General features: G+C 43.7%; 1 protein-coding gene across 2 annotated transcripts in view; it reads left to right on the top strand.

The window, feature by feature from the left end:
- Positions 1-10,274: 10,274 nt before the first annotated feature.
- The window catches only part of wdr19 (WD repeat domain 19), a 140,685-nt gene continuing 131,853 nt past the window's right edge, over positions 10,275-19,106 (top strand). For both annotated transcript variants that reach the window (XM_067988659.1, XM_067988676.1), the window contains exon 1: positions 10,275-10,347. In XM_067988659.1, the coding sequence (XP_067844760.1) occupies positions 10,342-10,347 (6 nt within the window). In that variant the 5' untranslated portion in view covers positions 10,275-10,341. The remainder of the gene's footprint in view (positions 10,348-19,106) is intronic.

Here is a 19,106-nt window from a genome sequence, read left to right as displayed (position 1 = left end):
GAATACCAGCGCCCATGGGCTGGCTCCCCTAGTTTACATGATTAAATCTGTCTCCCTTATCCTGGTGGCAGAAATGCAAACCATAAAAAACTCGGGATGAAATTGGTCTTCGCTAGTAGTATAAAATGCGCTCATAGCAAATGGGCAGCCTGTTTTACATGGCACCTAATTTTATTTTCCATTGAAATCAAAAGAAAAGAAAATAGAGCACGGTGTAAAACCAATTTCACCCCCATTTTGTCTACGATTCTGCCATTGAGATAAAAGAGAGCCTGATTTAGTTGTGTAAACTTGGGGAGCTGACTCTCAGAATCTGAATTAAATGAGTGCCAGCTCCTGTACTAACGCAGCTTTAAATATTCTGTGCAACTCTTGGTTCCTGTACTGCTGGGACTCTCAAAATGTCATCTACAGATTGTGACTTGTCAGCACTGAATGATGTATGTTGCAGTGTTATATTGATGACCTGAATTTCAGTGTTATTTTCAGAGGTCAGAGAGAACATTCACACAGCTTTATGTTTTTGAAAGTTTCACCTGAAGTTATTTATCTACCCAAGGAGAAAAAAATTAATTGGATGATAGTGTCATGAAAGTACAAACTGTACATCGTCTGATGGAGGGATAGCTTCAATGGGCCAAATGGACTTTGGTAATTTTGTTCATTATTGTGCTCTTACAGTCCAAATTCAAAACCATCCAAAATCTTTTTTATAAATAATAAAAGGGGCAGTGGCAACATGGATACAAAATTGACTAAGTGACAGGAAACAGAGGGTAATGGTGAAACTCAGACTGGAGGGAGGTGTACAGTGGTGTTCCCCAAGGGTCGGTGCTGGGACCACTGCTTTTTTTGATATATATTAATGACTTGGGTGTACAGGGCACAATTTCAAAATTTGCAGATGACACAAAACTTGGAAGTGTAGTGAACAGTGAGGAGGATAGTGATAGACTTCAAGAGGATATAGACAGGGTGGTGGAATGGGCAGAAAAGTGCGAAGTGATACATTTTGATGGAAAGAACAAAGAGAGGCAATATAAACGAGAGGGTATAATTCTAAAAGGGGTTCAGGAACAGAGAGATCTGGGGGTATATGTGCAGAAATCGTTGACGGTGGCAGAACAGGTTGAGAAAGCAGATTAAAAAGCTTACGGGATCTTGGGCTTTATAAATAGAGGCATATAGAGTATAAAAGCAAGGAAGTCATAATGAACCTTTATAAAACACTGGTTCGGCCACAACTGGAGAAGAATGTGAAGGCCTTAGAGAGGGTGCTGAAGAGGTTTACTAGAATGGTTCCAGGGATGAAGGACTTCAGTTACGTGGATAGACTGGAGAAGCTGGGGTTGTTCTTCTTAGAGCAGAGAAGGTTGAGAGGAGATTTGATAGAGGTATTCAAAATCATGAAGGGCCTAGACAGAGTAGATAGAGAGAAACTGTTCCCATTGGCGGAAAGGTCAAGAACCAGAGGACATAGATTTAAGGTGATTGACAAAAGAACGAAAGAGGACATGAAGACAAACTTTTTTACACAGCGATTGGTTATGATGTGGAATGCACTGCCCGAGGGGGTGTTGGAGGCAGATTCAATCATGGAACTGGATAAGTACTTGAAGGGAAAAAATTTGCAGTGCTACGGGGAAAGGGCGGGGGAGCGGGACTAGCTGGATTGCTCTTGCTTTGAGCCGGCATGATCTCGATGGGCCAAATGACCTCCTTCCGTGCTGTACCCATTCTATGATTCTAAACTTACATTTTTGAATGCAATTTTTCCTAAAAATTTTGCACATTGAAATATTGGGAAAAAATTGCTCTGATTGCAGTGCGTAATAAGTGCTATCGCCAAGCAGCATGTTAGAGCCATGTGATCACAGTATGGTGGGACACAGGTTCAATTCTCCGACGTTACTAAGTTCCTGACCTAATCTATGTCACTGTGAGGAGGTTTTGAGTGAAATCCATATGTCTTCTCATAGGGAGGGAAGAAAAACCAGAGAAGCAATTGACCAAGAACTTCTTGTGCATCTCTTGGGGAGTGGGTTAAGAATGGGTTTGACTGAAACCTGGAAGCAGGTTGGTTAATCACAGTTGGTGTGAGGCTTGGGACACTAGAGGGGATAAAAATAGGAGAGGTGGAAACTAGAAAGTAAAAACCCAAAAGAAATTGTATCAACAAATAATTTTACATGTATACACAATCATCAAGTAAAATATTTGTAATCTGCAAATATTATGGTCATTTTTTGACTGAAAGAAAAGACTTGCATTTATATAGCACCTTTCATGAGTTCAGGGCATCCCAAAGCAATTTGCAGCCAATTAAGTACTTTCTTTTGGAAGTATAGTCATGTTGTAATGTAGGGAAACACAGCAGTCAATTTGCACACAGCAAGGTCCCAAAAAGAGCAATAAGATAAATGACCAGATAATCAATTTTTTTTTGTGATGTTGGTTGAGGGATAAATGTTGGCCATGACACCAGGAGAACTCCCTTGCTCTTCTTCAAATAGTCATTGGATCATTTACATCCACCCAAGAGGGTAGACAGGGCCTCAGTCTAAACTCTCATCCAAAAGATGGTACCTCTGATAGTGCAGCATTCTGAAAAGTCTCTGGAGGAAGGCTTGAACCTACAACCTGCTAGCTTAGAGATAAGAGAGCTATCACTGAGCCAAGGCTGACACTAGCAATACTTGCTACCTGACCGACTGACTGGAAGAGATACTTGGTGTAGATCTATCATAGATGGCCTTAATTCTTACATTTAGTGGAAGATAATTTTGCTTTTGCATGAATATGCTTTAGATTTAGTTTTTAACTGACTGCATATGTTCATGTCTCTTATAATAGGAAGTATCAAACTAATATTGCATGTAACTGTAGCAAAAATGGCAAATGCTGGAAATTCACAACTGGTCCACCAACATCTGAAAAGAGGAACAAACAGGTTAGTGTTTCAGGTGTAGACCTGTCATAATTGCAACATGTCCCATTGAAACACTCTGATGAAAACTGTTCTTTTGTAGTTCAGATGGAGACTGTGATGCTTATGAGGGCCATGTGTGTATTGTACAGATTAAAAAAGCACAAAAAGAAAGGTGAGAAAAATACCATAAGACCCATTCTTGTCCCTTGCATCTATAGTTTTCTGGGTTATCCTTCTATGCCTTTTATAAATTAGCTCCACATGTGCCTCTGTTCAGTCTCTTGAAATATCCATCAAGATGTGTCACCACCTTTAATACACTGTTTGGTAGCCATCTGGATCAGGTGCCTTGGTCTCTTTTGGTGTCATAAGTCTAAAATCAGTCCTTTGTAGCTAATTTTCATATGTAGCAGTATTTCTTCCCTCTGCCCCTTTAAATGACAATCCTGGATGAGGGAGGTTCTATTCAAATTCATTTACAAATACTGACACAAATAAATAATTAAGGACATCTGCCATTCCTTGGTCATTAGTTATCATATCCAGTCTGGCATCCCTTAGGGGGTCCAACTGTTTCCTTTGTCAATTGTTTTCCCCAAATATATTCACAAGAATCTTTCACTTTCTTTCTTTGTATTATCTGCAATCCTAATCTCAATTATCCCTTTTTGCTCTCCTAACCAATTTTTTCACCTCTTTTACCCTTTTCCTGTTCACATTCCTATCTTTAATCATACCTGTAGTTTTATAATTATGAACATACGAATACTGACGGGGAGGAAAAGACCCTCTGGTCCATCCAGCCTGTCCCACACAATCACAATATATACACTCTACACTCCACCCAAAATCGTGTGCTCTCCTAGGAGAGGCAAAAAAACAGATAAAAACCCAGGCCAATTTTGGGATAGGCTGGATGGACCAGAGGGTCTTTTCCTCTCCGTCATTGTTCGTAATTATAAAACTACAGGTATGATTAAAGATAGGAATGTGAATAGGAAAAGGGTAAAAAAGATGAAAAAATAGGTTAGGAGAGCAAAACGCCCAGATCTCTTTCTTTCTCCACCTTCTTTAATGCTTTTCCCTGAAGGATTTATGTGTGTTGAGCATTTGCCCGGCCCATATGTGTAACACTGCATTTTCCAAATTAAACATCATTTGCTATAATATATTTAATATACAAGGCCTTTATAATCCCTTATCCCTCACGTACTTCCCTGTTGCCCACATTGGTTTCCTGCCTGCTCCACTGCACTTTTTAACCTGATGGAATATATTTGTTCTGCAGCTCCCCAATTATATCTGAATATATTCCATTTACTCTCTGTACCGATCCCATACAGAAGTGTATGCCAATCCATCATTCTTGGTTTCTTCCTCATCCATACAAAGTCTTACTTTAAACTCCACCATACTGTGGTCATTGTTAGCTAGCTACTCGCTGACTTTGACTATATAGGAACGTAGGAACAGCCCCTTTAGCCTGTTCCACCATTCAGTTAGATCAGTGTTGTTCAATAGAAATTGCTGACTAGCCACAGGCATGGATACAACAACACTAATTTTAGTAGAAAATACCTTACACACACAATACAGGTAAATGTACTTCATGTGTATATTTATGTAAACATCTACCACCACTCCATACAAAACTTTGCAGTCTTTCTCTTTCACCAAAGTTTGGAATTCGGCCATGAATTTATCTGACACAGCACACCTTAGTGCAGCAGTTGCGGGCAGTACTTTGACTTCATCAAGTGATTGCTGATAATGTTTCCTCACACAAGATGTGCCAAACCCACCCTTGTTCTTCATCCATAACTCAGTTGGATGCTGCTTGCCCTTTGCTATTCCATGCCCTGTTGGAGCTGCTCGTTATTGGTTGCTGCTTGCTTTCTTCTGTTGTCCTAAAGCAGTTATTCTCATTGATCGAGCTGACTACGATAACAGCTCCCCTCACCATACAATGTTGCTGATGTTTCCATGGTGCCAAAGTCCAGCGTTTTCACCCTGTTAAAATCATTTTAGCAGATAACCAAGGAAGTAAAGCACACAATGTTCAAAAAACACTTGCACACTCTGCTTTTTGTCTTACCATTTTACCATCAAATGCACAAAAAGGTTAAAATATAAATGTGAATGAGCACTGAGATCACATGCCCAACAGTGGTGCTTATTACTCATTTTTTATTTACTAATCAACAATTCAATTATTCACATCTGGATTCCCAATTAGCCACATGTGACTAATGGCTAATATATTGGACAACATTGAATTAGATCACAGCTAATCTGAACCTCAACTCCACCGTTCCTTGGCCATCACATAATAGCAAGTGTAATATTGCTGTCCCCTCCACACTTTGTAGTTTCCATGATCATTTGAGACATAGAACAGTTTATAATCATATCCAAAAATAGAAATTCATTTCTCTTATTCCCACTATTATCTTCTCTATTAATCCTGACATTAAAATCTTCATCACAATTGTTTTTGAAAGTGCTGCATTGAGTATAATAAACCACCTTGTAGTGCTAACTTGAAATGTGCTTTATTTCTATCACACATTCTGTGGTTTTCATGTTTTTAATTATTGGTATGATAATTTTAAAGCCTTTTTGATGGATTATGCTGCATGTGGTTAGGCAGCTGGCTGGTTGATAGTGTTGATGCTGTGGTCTGTCAAGATCTCAGAGAAACTAGTGGCTCAGTCTGTGTTTATGGGTCACATTATTCATGTCAGGGTGCTCACATACACTGGATTGGACAGCAGCAGGGAGAAATTAGAACAAGAAATGGTGAAACAGAGGGGTACCAATGTGAAAAACACAAGCCTGAAGACGTACAGACAGATGCATGCAGGAGAGGAGAAGCTAGACAAGAGAGAATAACAGGGAAGAAAGAAGTAACTGCCAGTTGGCAGGCCAGCAGGAGGGGCCTCGCTGGATATACTTCATTCGTTAATTTCATTACCTCCGCAAAGAATTTTAGTAGATTTATGAGGCATTTCTAAAATTCCTAAAATCATTCTGATTTCATTTTATGGGCTCTATGCTTGGCAGATGGATACTTTATGGCATTACTACAATGTGGTGGGAATATCAATAAGGTGGCTAAATCCTGAGGATGGAAATTAATATAACATTTGGAGTAAAGAGTGTTTAGAAAAGATAGAGTGGACAAAATAAGAGGTGGTATGTCAGTGACACCTGGGAGGTAAAAGAAGTTCATTCTGTGGGAGTTAGAAAACTTCAAAAAGAACTGCTCTGGATAGAATTAATGCTAAAAAAATCAAAGGTATAATGCTGAGCTTGCAGGATATATACATTCCTGAATCCCAACAAGCTCCAACTAAGCAGATGTGATACTAAATGGATTAACAAACAAATTAGAAGTGAGATAAGAGGTATAATGGCCTGTAGAAATCGTGCATGGAGAAAGGGGAAGGGACTCATTGGGATGAATATAAGAAAATCCAGAAACATGTTAAAGGGGCGATCAGAGGGACAAAGAGAAACCTGGAAAAAGGCATAACAGCTGAGGCCTCAACCATAAGAGGGCGTTCAGAGAAGGGATGACAAGCGTAAAAGATGCATGTATCGCAGTGTGCTGAGAGACACAAGGGAGGAGATTTGGAAGGCACTGCAGATCATTATGAAGGAGCCAGTGGACACTGAGGAGATACCAGTAGATCGGAAACAGGCGAATATGGTGCCCTTATTCAAAAAAGGTGACAAAATAGACAGAGGTAATTACAGACTCACTGAGGAAGAAATTTAACATCAATTGTGCCTGTTTTATGGTCGCAAAACAGGCGCAATGGTGACTAAGTTAGCAGCGCGCTGGCTTACGCCTGCTCTGCGCATTCGTTTGGGCCACTGCTATATTTGCCGGGGTACCTGAAACAACTGCAAGCTTAATTTCAATATTGAAATGAAGATTCTGCATCCTTTCAGAACCTGTTTGTTCATTTGGTTGGACTAGTTGGAGCTTGTGGTGTGCAAGCTCTGACTAGTTTTTCCAGATCTCCAGAGGCCTAACCAGTAGTCCTAAAGGACCCGCTGCAGGCAGCCAAAGAAACTGTCAGGTAAGTTTTTTATAGTTATCTCAATGTGGAGCCAGGAGGAGCAGGAATGCTCCTGCTGCCTCCATATTAATACTGTGGGCAACTGCCGGCCCATGCTCAGCCCCTTCCTATTTGCCTCCATCCCGTCCCTGGACGTACCTGCAGGCTGCTGCCAGCGAGGCAGCCAGCCCAAATTGGACCTGACCACAACGGCGAGCTGCCTCTGTAACTACGACAGATGCCGGCAGCTCACCACAATTATTAAAATGAGGCCTGAGGTCCAACTTCTGTCATGCCTCGAGTCTCCTGGTTTGGCCACGTGCTGGAACACAGCAATCAGTTATGCACCCGAACACAGTCCATAATGAATTTCTAGCCAATTAGTCTTTCTTTCATTCTATGTAAAATAATGGAATCGATTATCAGGAGTAAACTTGAGGATTATCTGTGCAATAATAACCTAGTTAACAGCAGTCAGCATGGACGATCCTGCCTGACCAACCTCCTTGACTTCTTTGAGGAAATGACATCCTAAGTGGACTATGGGAAGATTTATTATGTGGACTTGCAAGAGGCTTTTGATAAAGTGTCACACAAAAGCCTGAGAATGGATTAAAAAACTGGCTGAAGTGTAGGAAACAACGAGTATGCATTCAAGGAGTTATGTTGGAGTGGAGGTAATACTAAGTGAGCTACCTCAGAGCTCGCTGCTGGGACCACTATTGTTTCTAATTAATATAAATGACCTGGATTCAGAAACTCCATACAATATGGTCAAATTTGCAGATGATACCAAACTAGGAGGGACAGTGGAATTGGCAGAGACAGCTCAGAATTTACAGAATGAGTTGGACAAAATGTATAAGTGGGCAAAACAATGACAAATGAAATTTAATGAAGACAAGGTGCTACACATAGGATGGCAAAATAAACAGCATGCATATTCCATGAATGATGCTGAAATAGCCAAGGATGAGGTTAAAGGAGACCTTGGAGTCTTAAAGCAGCAATAAACAAAGCTAATAGTATGTTAAACCACATAATGAAAACAGTAGAATATAAGTTAGAAGAAGTAATGATCAAACTGTATAGTGGTCTGGTCAGACCACACCTTGAATACTGCATCCAGTTCTGGTCGCTAATAAACATGAGAGATATTCAAACTCTGGAGACAGTACAGAAAAAAGACACAAGGCTGATCCCCATTTTAACAGTCTGAGTTATGAGGAAAGTCTGCATAGCTTGTTGGAAAAATAATCTCTAGTGTTACCTTTTAATGATACAATTTACATAAGGTCTATGAGTTTGCAAGACTCTTAAACAGAAAACTCTCAGTAGGCCAGGCAGCATCTGTGGAGAGAACAGAGAAATTAATATTTTGGATGTGGACCCTTCATCAAAACTGGAAGATATTACAGATGGACATGCGAGGGGAAAACATGCATACACATTGGAAAATAAATGGAATAATCTATAAATTGAGGTGTATAAAATTCTGAGGGGCCTAGATAGAGTGGATAGGAATGACCTATTTCCTTTAGCCGAGGGGTCAGTAACCAGGGGGCATAGATTTAAAGTAATTGGTAGAAGGATTAGAGGGAAGTTGAGAAGAATTTTTTTCACCCAGAGGGTGGTGGGGGTCTGGAACTCACTGCCTGAAAGGGTGGTAAAGGCAGAAACCCTCAACTCAATTAAAAAGTACTTGGATGTGCACTTGAAGTGCCGTGACCTACAAGGCTACGGACCAAGAGCTGGAAAGTGGGATTCGGCTGGATAGCTCTTTTTCGGCCGGCACAGACAAGATGGGCTGAATGGCCTCCTTCTGTGCCTTAAATTTCTATGATTCTATGATAAAATGGTTAAATAGAAAACAGACGATTAAATGACAAGCATCAATGGTAGCACTCTTGCCTCTGAGTCAGAAGGCCGTAGGTTCAAACTCCACTGCAGAGACTTGCGCCCATAATTGAGGCTGGCACCAGTGCAGTACTGAGGGAGTGCTGCATTGTTTGAGGCCCCATCTTCCCTCTTGGGTCAACGTAAATGATCCCATGGCACTGGTAGTGAGCTGATAAGAGTGATATGGGAACAGAGTGAAAATAGTACATCCAAAATGTGAATTTTGCTTGTAGGAATTTGGAACAAAGTAGAAGGAGGAGCAAAGTAGTTTAATTGAAATTTAAGAATATTAAGTTAACTATAACTTAACATTTATAGTAAGAATGGCAACAGAAGAAGGAACCGTGATGTGCTGTTCCTGCAGGATGTGGGAGTTTTGAGTAGTTGGTGTTAACTTAGTCAAACACATCTATGGTTACAGCACAGAAGGAGGCCATTCGGCCCATCAAGCCTGTGCCTGCTCTTTGTAAGAGCAATCCAGTTAGTCCCATTCCCCCACTTTTTCCCTGTAGCCCTGCAAGTTTTTTCCCTTCAAGTATTTATACAATTCTTTTTTGAAAGCCACAATTGAATCTGCTCCCACTACCTCTTCAGGCAGCGCATTCCAGATCATAACTACTCACTGAGTAAAAGTTTTTCCTCATGTCGCCTTTGGTTCTTTGGCCAATCATTTTAAATCTGTGTCCCCTGGTTCTTGACCCTTCCACCAATGCTTCTCTTTATTTCTTGTCCCTTGCCAACCCAAGTCACTAAATTGAGCACTGAACTCATATTTTTAGAATGTGAAATACAAAAAAGGTAACTTTTCATTATTTTCAGTGTGCTTAAACATCAGCTTTTATTGTTCATATGTGGGGTTTGCAGCATTTGTTTGACCCATGCTCTTGTATGTCACGGCTGGAATTATTTTTAAACATTAATCACAAGATCATGACAGATGAGGAAGGCCATCTGGCTCATCTAAATTCATCCATCCAGAGAAATTCTAAAGTCTCCCCTCATCGTAGCATCCAATTGTTTCTTAATCGATTCCAGGGTTTTTGCCTCCACTATTCTATCTGGATGTTTATTCCACATATTAATCACTCTTTGTGTGAAGAAGAATTTCTTGATATCAGTCCTAAAGTTACCTTTTACTAGTTTGAACTGTGTCCCCAATTGTACTCCCACACTTTAATTTAAAATAATATTTCAGCTCAGTTTCCCAGGACCTAAAGCAGCAAGAACTGCAAACTGTTGCACAGCGAGGCCTTCTCTCTGGAACTGATTGGCCTTTGGGTGTGAGCGGAAGTGGGGCAACAGCAAGGTTCGATGGTCGCCATGGGCGACGGGACGCGCCGCGTATTCACCGCGTTGCACCGTGGGAAGGACACGGAAATGTCGCGCATGCGCACAGACGCCGCGATCGCTTGCCGTGCAAGTGGTTGGTGAGGAAAATAAAGAGAGATGAAGGTGAGAGAGGGGCGCGGGGCTCTGCTCCCTCTAAGTATCTGTTTTAGGGGTGGGTTTATTTGCACTAACAATTCCTGCTTTGTCAGTTGCCGCAACCGTTCCCGCTGTAATTTAGCTCGATTTATAACCCGCCCCGGGTCAGCTCCGCGGCCGCACCGCAATTTGAAAAGGCCTCAGGTCGCCCCCGCTGCGGTTACCATGGATACGGCGCAGTTTGTTTCAATGTAAAACCCACATAACAAAAGTTGCTGAACTCCGGAGGGGTTTGTTTTATGGGCCAGTGAAGCCCATAAGGTTTAGAATAGCTGTGAAAAAGGACACGGACCACTCTAAAATAAAAATACTCAATTGGAGGAAGGCCAAATTCAATGGGATGAGAACAGATCTGGCCCGGGTAAATTGGAATCAAAGATTGGCAGGCAAATTGGACTGGAGAATTGCAAATGTTACACCCTTGTTCAAAAGGGTGTAAGGATAAACCCGCAACTATAGGCCAGTCGGTTTAACATCGGTGGTGGGGAAACTTTTAGAAACAATAATCCGGGACAGAATTAGCAGTCACTTGGATGAGTGTGGATTGATTAGAGAAAGCCAGCACGGATTTATTAAAGGCAAATCATGTTTAACTAACCTGATAGAGTTTTTTGATGAGGTAACAGAGAGGGTAAATGAGGGTAATGCAGTTGATGTGTATATGGACTTTCAAAAGGCGTTTGATAAAGAGCCGCATGGTAGGCTTATCATCAAGATTCCGGCCTATGGAATAAAGGGGGCACTAGCAACATGGATACAGAATTGGCTAAGGGACAGGAAACAGAGAGTAGTAGTGAATGGTTGTTTTTCGCACTGGAGGGAGGTGTACAGTGGTGTTCGCCAGGGGTCAGTGCTGGGACCACTGCTTTTCTTGATATATATTAATGACTTGGACTTGGGTGTACAGGGCACAAGTTCAAAATTTGCAGATGACATAAAACTTGGAAGGTAGTAAACAGTGAGGAGGCTAGTGATAGACTTCAAGAGGATATAGACAGGTGGTGGCATGGGCGGACACGTGGCAGATGAAATTTAACGCAGAAAAATGCGAAGTGATACATTTCGATAGGAAGAACGAGGAGGGGCAAAATAAACTAGAGGGCACAACTCTAAAAGAGGTACAGGAACAGAGAGATCTGGGGGTATATGTGCACACATTGTTGAAGGTGACAGGGCAGGTTGAGAAAGCATACGGGATCCTGGGCTTTATAAATAGAGGCATAGAGTACAAAAGTATGGAAGTCATGATGAACCTTTTATAAAACACTGGTTCGGCCACAACTGGAGTATTGTGTCCAGTTCTGGGCACCGCATTTTATGAAAGATGCGAAGGCCTTAGAGAGGGTGCAGAAGAGATTTACTAGAATGCTTCCAGGGATGAGGGACTTTAGTTACGTGGATAGACTGGAGAAGCTGGTGTTGTTCTCCTTGGAACTGAGACGGTTGCGAGGAGATTTGATAGAGGTATTCAAAATCATGAAGGGCAGATAGAGAGAAACTGTTGCCATTGGCGGAAGGGTCAAGAACCAGAGGACATAGATTTAAGGTGATTGGCAAAAGAACCAAAGGTGATATGAGGAAAAACTTTTTTACGCAGCGAGTGGTTAGTACCTGGAATGTACCGCCCGAGGGGGAGGTGGAGGCAGATTCAATCATGGCCTTCAAAAGGGATAAGTAATTGAAAGGAAAAAAATTGCAGGGCTACGGGGATAGGGCGGGGAGTGTGTCTAGCCGGATTGCTCTTGCATAGAGCCTGCGTGGAATCGATGGGCCGAATGGCCTCTTACCATGCTGGAGCCTTTCTATGATTCTATGATTCCATGATTTTATTGTCCTCCTCAAAAAGCCCATTTCCCAATTTATTCTCTTTTGAACCTCTCCAGTCCAGTTTTTGACCTGCCAACCAGCTTGTTCTAAGTCACCGTGACATTCTCCATGACTGTGACTACAGCAACTTGTTCCTCCATGTCCTTCTTGATCTCTGAAATGTTCCATTCTCCTTTATCTTCTATATAGTCCACTTCAGCAGACTTGTCCTACCTGGTTCCACCCTTACCTGTCCCAGTGTAACCAGCACATGTGTGAAAATGTCTTCCCTTCCCATACTGCATGGCCACCTCCAGCCATGTCAGCTTTGCTCATTTGGTAACAGTCACTTATGATTCAGAAGGTTGTGGATTCTAGCTGCAGTCCGGGATTTAAGAACATGATCTAGGCTGGCACTTAACTATAATACTGAGATAGTGTTGCATGGTCCGAGGTGTCATCTTTTGGTTGAAGCCCCATCTGCCTGTTCAGGTGGATGTTAAAAATCCTGTGACACTATCTGAAGAAGAGTAGAGAGTATTCATAGTGCCTTTTTATCAACACAACCAAAAACAGATCAAGTTGTTTGATATTAATGCAGTGTCGCTGTGTGCAAATTGGGAGCTGTGTTCTACATAACAGCAACTACACTTCAAAAAGTAATGAATTGGATGCAAAGTGCTTTGAGATGCCCTGAGGATGTGATAATGCATGATGTAATTGCAGATTTGTTCTTTATCCCAAGGTTCTATCCTTAGTCCCTACCTTTTCCATATTACATATTGCTTCCTGGAGTTGGCATCTGTAGACGTGGAGTCAATTTCTACATGTGTGTTGATGTCATTTTTCTCCTATTACCCTTGACTCACTGACCACCTCTATGCTGTCAGATTGTTTGTCCAACATCAAGTTATGGGTGAGTCAGAACTTCCCTCAATTGAACATCTGGAAGACCGAGCTGTCCAATTTGGTGCCAACTAACAACTTTGTACCCTTTTTCCAATTACATTACACAATCTGGCTGTTTGCTCAGGCTGAATATCCAACCCTGAGCTGAGTTTCAAACCTCTCATCATCATCAACAACTTGTGTTTATATAGTGCTTCTCGTTAGTAGAAAACATCTCGGAATGCTTTATCATAAGGAGGAAGCCGTGCACAGGGAAAGGAGAGAGATGGAAAGGCTATGTAAAGAAATGAAGGCACAGTAGCAGCGGAGGGTTTTAAGGTGGTTTCTGAAAGAAGGGAATGGGATGGCAAAGCAGACGGAACTGGGTAGAGATTTTTTGGGCTGTGGCATTTGAGTTGAAGTTTTGGAGAGTTTATGTGGGGCATTGGTGAGGTTAGCAGTAGGTGTGGTGGTGGAAGAAAGTGTTCTTGATAATGAAGTGGTAGTGAGGAAGTCAGCTGAGCTTGGAGTTGAGCAGGATTCCAAGACTAAATTGACAGCTGGGCAGGTTGATGGGATCAAGGCAGAAGTGCTTACAGAAACTGAAGAGGATGACCTCAATCTTGCCAACATTCAGCTGGAGCAAGTTTTGACTTACGCAGATTTTGACAGCCATTTGAGAACGTGGCAATAATCTAGCCATCATCAAGACTGTCAACCACTGCCATATTGCCCACCATTACCCTTAACTCTCCTCCACTGGTGCTTTAGTCACGCTTTCAGTACCTGCAGTCTCATTTTATTCTTCCAACACCCTCTGCTGGCCTTCTGATTTCCATCCCTCACAAACTCTAACTTGTCCAAAACTTTGCCGCCCGCACTAAGGGCTCGATTTTCCAGTGATGTAGCAGGGGGGGCGGGGTGGGGGCTCTGAAAATTGGGGAAATCCCGAGCGGGTTCGGAACCCGGCTCCAACCCGCAGACTTCCGGGTTCCCCATTGACGCATCTGGGTGCGTGTGTGCCTCCTGAATGCGGAAGTCCCACCGGCAATTAGAGCCGGCGGGACGATAGTTAAGAAACTTGTTTAGATACTTAATTTTTCCACAATAAGGCAGGGGTCCAATTCTGAAACAACCCCAGCGTGTTTCCCGTGCTGTGGGAAACAATCCATGTTCTGCCACACTTGTTTCAGCCAGCTGCCAGTGGGACATTCAAATGCTTGTTTGACAGATGGGGAGGAAAGGTGAATTCTTGCTGCAGGGCATTCAGTTCTTTCACACAAACTTGGCAGGAAGGTTTTTGTGTTTTCACTGAAAATTCTTACTTTCCACTCACAATTCTTCTGTTCACACATATTTAACAACTTTTCGGACCCCCTCAAACTCACACCATCAGGATGGGGGGGAGCGCCATGGCTGCATTTACCACTCTATCCGAGGACGAGCAACATCACCAGCTTCGCCAGGTACGGCGTGCACTTCCACCATTTGCAGCTCCACAACACAGTGCTGTGCCACAGGCACCTGCACAAGAGCACAGAGGGCAACAACAGAGAGGGTTGCCGTTTGAGGAGGCCCCATCTGCCACCCACATGGAGGAGGAGGAGGAACCCATGGACAAAGCAGTGGCTCACCTGGCTGTTCGTGAGGCTAGGGAATCACTGATATGTGAACGGTTCTCCTAACATCAGAAAGTGTGAAGAGTCCAGTCCTCACACCACCTGGAAAGAGCAGCGCCACAACAGGCCGCCCACCCCTCCCTGCACAAAACAGTCCTGCAACCACACGTACACACTGTAAAGTGACCCAATGAGTGGCATCAAGTGTCGCCGTTCATGGTGAACCTCGTGAAAGGGCCGTTTCACAAAAGCCAGTCGAGAATGGGCAAGACGTGGCAGCAGTGGTGACAATCATAAAATTTAATGTCACTTTAACAAAAACTAAATATAAATCAAAAACATGATAGTCTGTCAAACACCCTTGTGCATACCCTTCGTGCCAACAAAACCTTCGCCTTTCTTTTCCGACTACTTCTACGTGGTGCATCCCCTGTGGCTGCGACAGAGGTAGTAGCAGGTTGCTCATGTTCATGCCCTGACTGTTTAGATGCTTTGGGCCTATTTCCTCTGGGTTTTGGTGCCTGTGAGGGCCCCTCCAAAGACGGCTCTACCTGCACCTGTGCAGGGGCAGACTCGGCCACCTGGAGAGGAGGCAGCATTGCGGGTACTGGTTGAGAGGGGGGCAACGGGTGAGATGTGGGAGCGCTTTGAGTGGCGTCCCCACTTCCATGTCCCCTTTCGCCATTATCCTTCTCCTGGGCTAGGCCCACATCACTCCTACCACCCTGCTGGAGAACAGTTTGGAGGACATGTATGATGCCTTGGAAGCCCAGTTGTAAAGTTTCTGTGTGCCTGTTTAAGGCGGCAGAATGTTGCTCACCCTGAGTCTGAACGGCCGTTGTTAGGGCCTGAATGGACTCATTTGTGAGCTGTGCTTGAAGCTCAATGGAGGCTAGCCTTCTCTCCATTGTAGACAGTTCCTCACTTACCTGTAACACTATCTCAAAGAGTTGCTCACGTCCCTGTGACAGCATCTCAGAGATTCCCTCACGTACCTGTGCCACCATTCCACTCATGCAGGAGTTGGATTTCTCCATCTTCTGCGGTATTGTGGAGCGTGTGCATGGCACCTGTTCCAGTACCTCGCAAATGTGCTGCTGTCCCTCGATCATTCTCCTTTTAAAGGATGGCCCCCAGGGTTCCGCATCTGCGTCCAGCTGAGCAGAGCCTGGAGAGGAGTGCTCCCACTGACGTGGATTCTCCGCAGCTGCCCCTGCCACCAGTGTCTGCTTGTGCTCGCGTGTGGTAACTCACCCGGTGCCAACCCAACTAACTGAGGACTAGGACCCACAGGTCTTTGGAACAATCTTTGTAGGGGCCCTCACGGGCTCCAAAATCCAGAGGGCATAGGCCCAAAGCAGAACCTCTGAGGAATTGTCCTCTGCTGTCACAGTAGTTGCTGAAGGCTCTGTAAGAGAACAGAAGGCAATATTAAGCATCATCACAGATGTGTCATGTTGCGATGAGCATACTGAGGTGCTGAAGATGGCAAGGAATGTTAACATCAATTCATATTGTGCGTGATGATGTTAAAAGTTGTGTCACCAGATGTTTGTGGGGTGCCAGTCTCGGCGTTCCCGGTGGACAGGCACTCGAGGGTTCAGCTGAGTTCCAGCGCCTCCTGCTCCGCCTCTGTGAGGACGACGATTTGTTGCAGCCCCCCTCCAGTCCTCGCTCTCTCCCATGCATTTTGCGCTTTCTTCTAGAAGGGGAGAAAGAACAGACGTGTGAGTGAGTGATGGTGAAGTGGCCAACCGATGAATGCATTGGTTTGGGTGAGGCTGACCGTGAAAGAGATGCATCAGAAGGTGAGTATGAGACAGAGCCATGACATTGGATGAAGATTGGGTTTAGTGGTAGTGATGGGTTGACTAATGGGGAGATGAGGAAGTGCAGGTAAGTTGAGGATGAGCCTTAAGTGGGTGTGAGGAGTGATGTGATAGAGTAGTGTTGGCAGTGCAGAATGAGTTGGGGGGTGGGGGCGGTTTTGTGGAACACGGAATGCAGGAGAATCAATAAGTGTACTCATTTTTGCTGACCTAGTTAGGTCATTGAAGCGCTTCCTGCACTGGATCCATGAGCGCGAGATGTTGCTGCTGCTGGTGACCTCCTCTGCCACCTCGAGCCAGGCCTTCTTGGCGGCGGAGGCAGGCCACTTCCTCCCATCCGCCGGGTAGAACACATCCCTCCACCTCCTCACCCCATCCAGTAGCACCTGGAGTGAGGCATCGCTAAATCTTGGAGCAGCCTTGCCCCTGTGCTGCTCCATTGTGGTGTGTGAGTGTTTGCTCCAGGAAAAGCCATTGGAGCAATGGCCCTTTAAATAGAGTTCCTCCAGCTGACAGCCTGTGATGTGGGTGCGCAGTCCGCCCGCTGTGCAGTTTTTGGACGGCAAACCCGGAAGCTACGTTAAGTGGCACCAATTGAATCGCGATCGTCTGGGAAACGGACATTTTTTATTGGTCGGGTTACCTCCGCGCCAATTTAGCCCCCCATTGCCATCCGGCCTCTACTCTCATATCGGGGCCTAAGTCTCATTTGTCCATCACCTGTCCTTGCCAACCTACATCGCTCCTCTGTTCTCCAACGTACTGAATTCAAAATCCTCGTCCTCGTTTATAGATCCATCGATGGCTTTGCCGCTCCCTACCTCACCATTCCCCTCCAGCCCTCCGTTGTTGTCCGTACTCTTTGGTCCTCTTGTATGTCCCACCCTTCCTTCACTCCATCATTGGTGGCATCTCGACCCTATTCTCTGGAAGTCCCTGCTAAACCCCCCTGCCATGTTACTTTTATTTCTGTCTTTTAAAAACTTCCTGAAAGCCTGTCTTTCTAACCAAACTTTTAGTCATCTCTCCTAACTTGCTGATTGACATCTGTTTCTCCTCTGTGAAGTGCCTTGGGACATTTCATTACATGAAAAGCACCATATGGATGTAAATTGTTGAAATTTTTCCTTTTCTCTTCCTCAGTGGCAGCACTGTATGATATATGCATACTTTCCATACTGTGGAAAATACTGTGTTGATAGGAATGCCTCACTCTGTTCCCAGGCCCAGGCCCCACAAGGACTGCCTAAAAAAAGAAAGTAAAATGGAAAAGTTGGAGTGACTGGAAAACTACTTTATGCTTACAAACCTCTCCACCAACAGTGAATGGAGTATAATGTGCCCCAATTTTTAACCACGAGGTACTGAGAACTAGGTAGAACAGTAAGAAGAAAGAACAAATATAGCGCCTTTCACATCCTCAGGACTTTCTGAAGTGCTTTACAGCCGATGAATTACTTTTGAGGTGTAGTCACCGCTAACGTAAGGAAACGTGGCATCCAATTTGTGCACAACGGGGCCTCACAAACAACAGTGAGATGAATGACCAGTTAATCTATTTTAGGTGATGTTGGTTGAGGGATAAATATTGCTCAAACACTGGGCAAACTTCCCTACACATCTTAAAATAGTACCATGGGATATTTTACATCTATCTGAGAGGGCAAACGAGGCCTCAGTACTATGTCTCATCGAAAAGGCAGCATGTCTAACAATGCAGTGCATGCTTAATACTGTACTGAAGTGTTTGCATAGATTATGTGCTCAAGTCTCTAGAGAGGGGCTTGAACCATAACTTTCTGACTCAGAAATGAAAGTACTTTAACTGAGCCAATGCAGTACTGAGTTTACAGAGGTAGGGAGGGCAAGCCCATGGACTTACAAATGAGAGTGAAGATTTTGAATTCAGTGCATTGAGAAACAAAGGGGCAATGTAGGTCAACAAGGACACAGGTCATGGTCATGTTTAACTTCTTCACGTAGAGGGTATTGAATATATGGATAGCGTTTCTGTGGAGGATGTCATAAATCTAACAGCTAAAGGCAGCATTGGGTCTGATTGTATTCTTTTCAACTGTTCATAGACAGAAATTTATGTAAAGCCATAAGAAGGGGAGGATTGTGTACTTAATATTCCTGGCTAGAAGGTATTCAGGAAAGAAAGGTTGGTGGGGGGGTGGTGGTGGTGATCAAAGAAACTATTATAGCACTGGAAAGGGATAATGTAGTTGAGGGGTCAAAGTTAGAATCTATTTAGTTAGAATTAAGGAACAATAGAGGAGCTATTACACTACTGGGTGTATACTATAGGCCACCAAATAGTGGGAAGGAGTTAGAGGAGCAAATTTGCAGGCAAATTTCAGAAAGATGCAAGAACTATAAGAGTAGTGATAATGGGAGACTTCAGTTAGCCCAATATAGACTGGGATAGTAACAGTGTAAAGGGCAAAGAGGGGGAGGAATTCTTGAAATGTGTTCAAGAGAACTTTCTTGAACAGTGTGTTTCCAGCCTAACCAGGAAGAAAACAGTGGTGGATCTAATTCTGGGGAATGAAGTGGGGCAGGTGGAGCATGTTTCAGTGGG

The sequence above is a fragment of the Heptranchias perlo genome, chromosome 1, assembly GCF_035084215.1.
Source record: "Heptranchias perlo isolate sHepPer1 chromosome 1, sHepPer1.hap1, whole genome shotgun sequence".
NCBI classification, from domain to species: Eukaryota; Metazoa; Chordata; class Chondrichthyes; order Hexanchiformes; family Hexanchidae; genus Heptranchias; species Heptranchias perlo.
The sequence above is the reverse complement of the archived record's forward strand: the minus strand, read 5'-3'. Positions and strand labels throughout refer to the sequence as shown.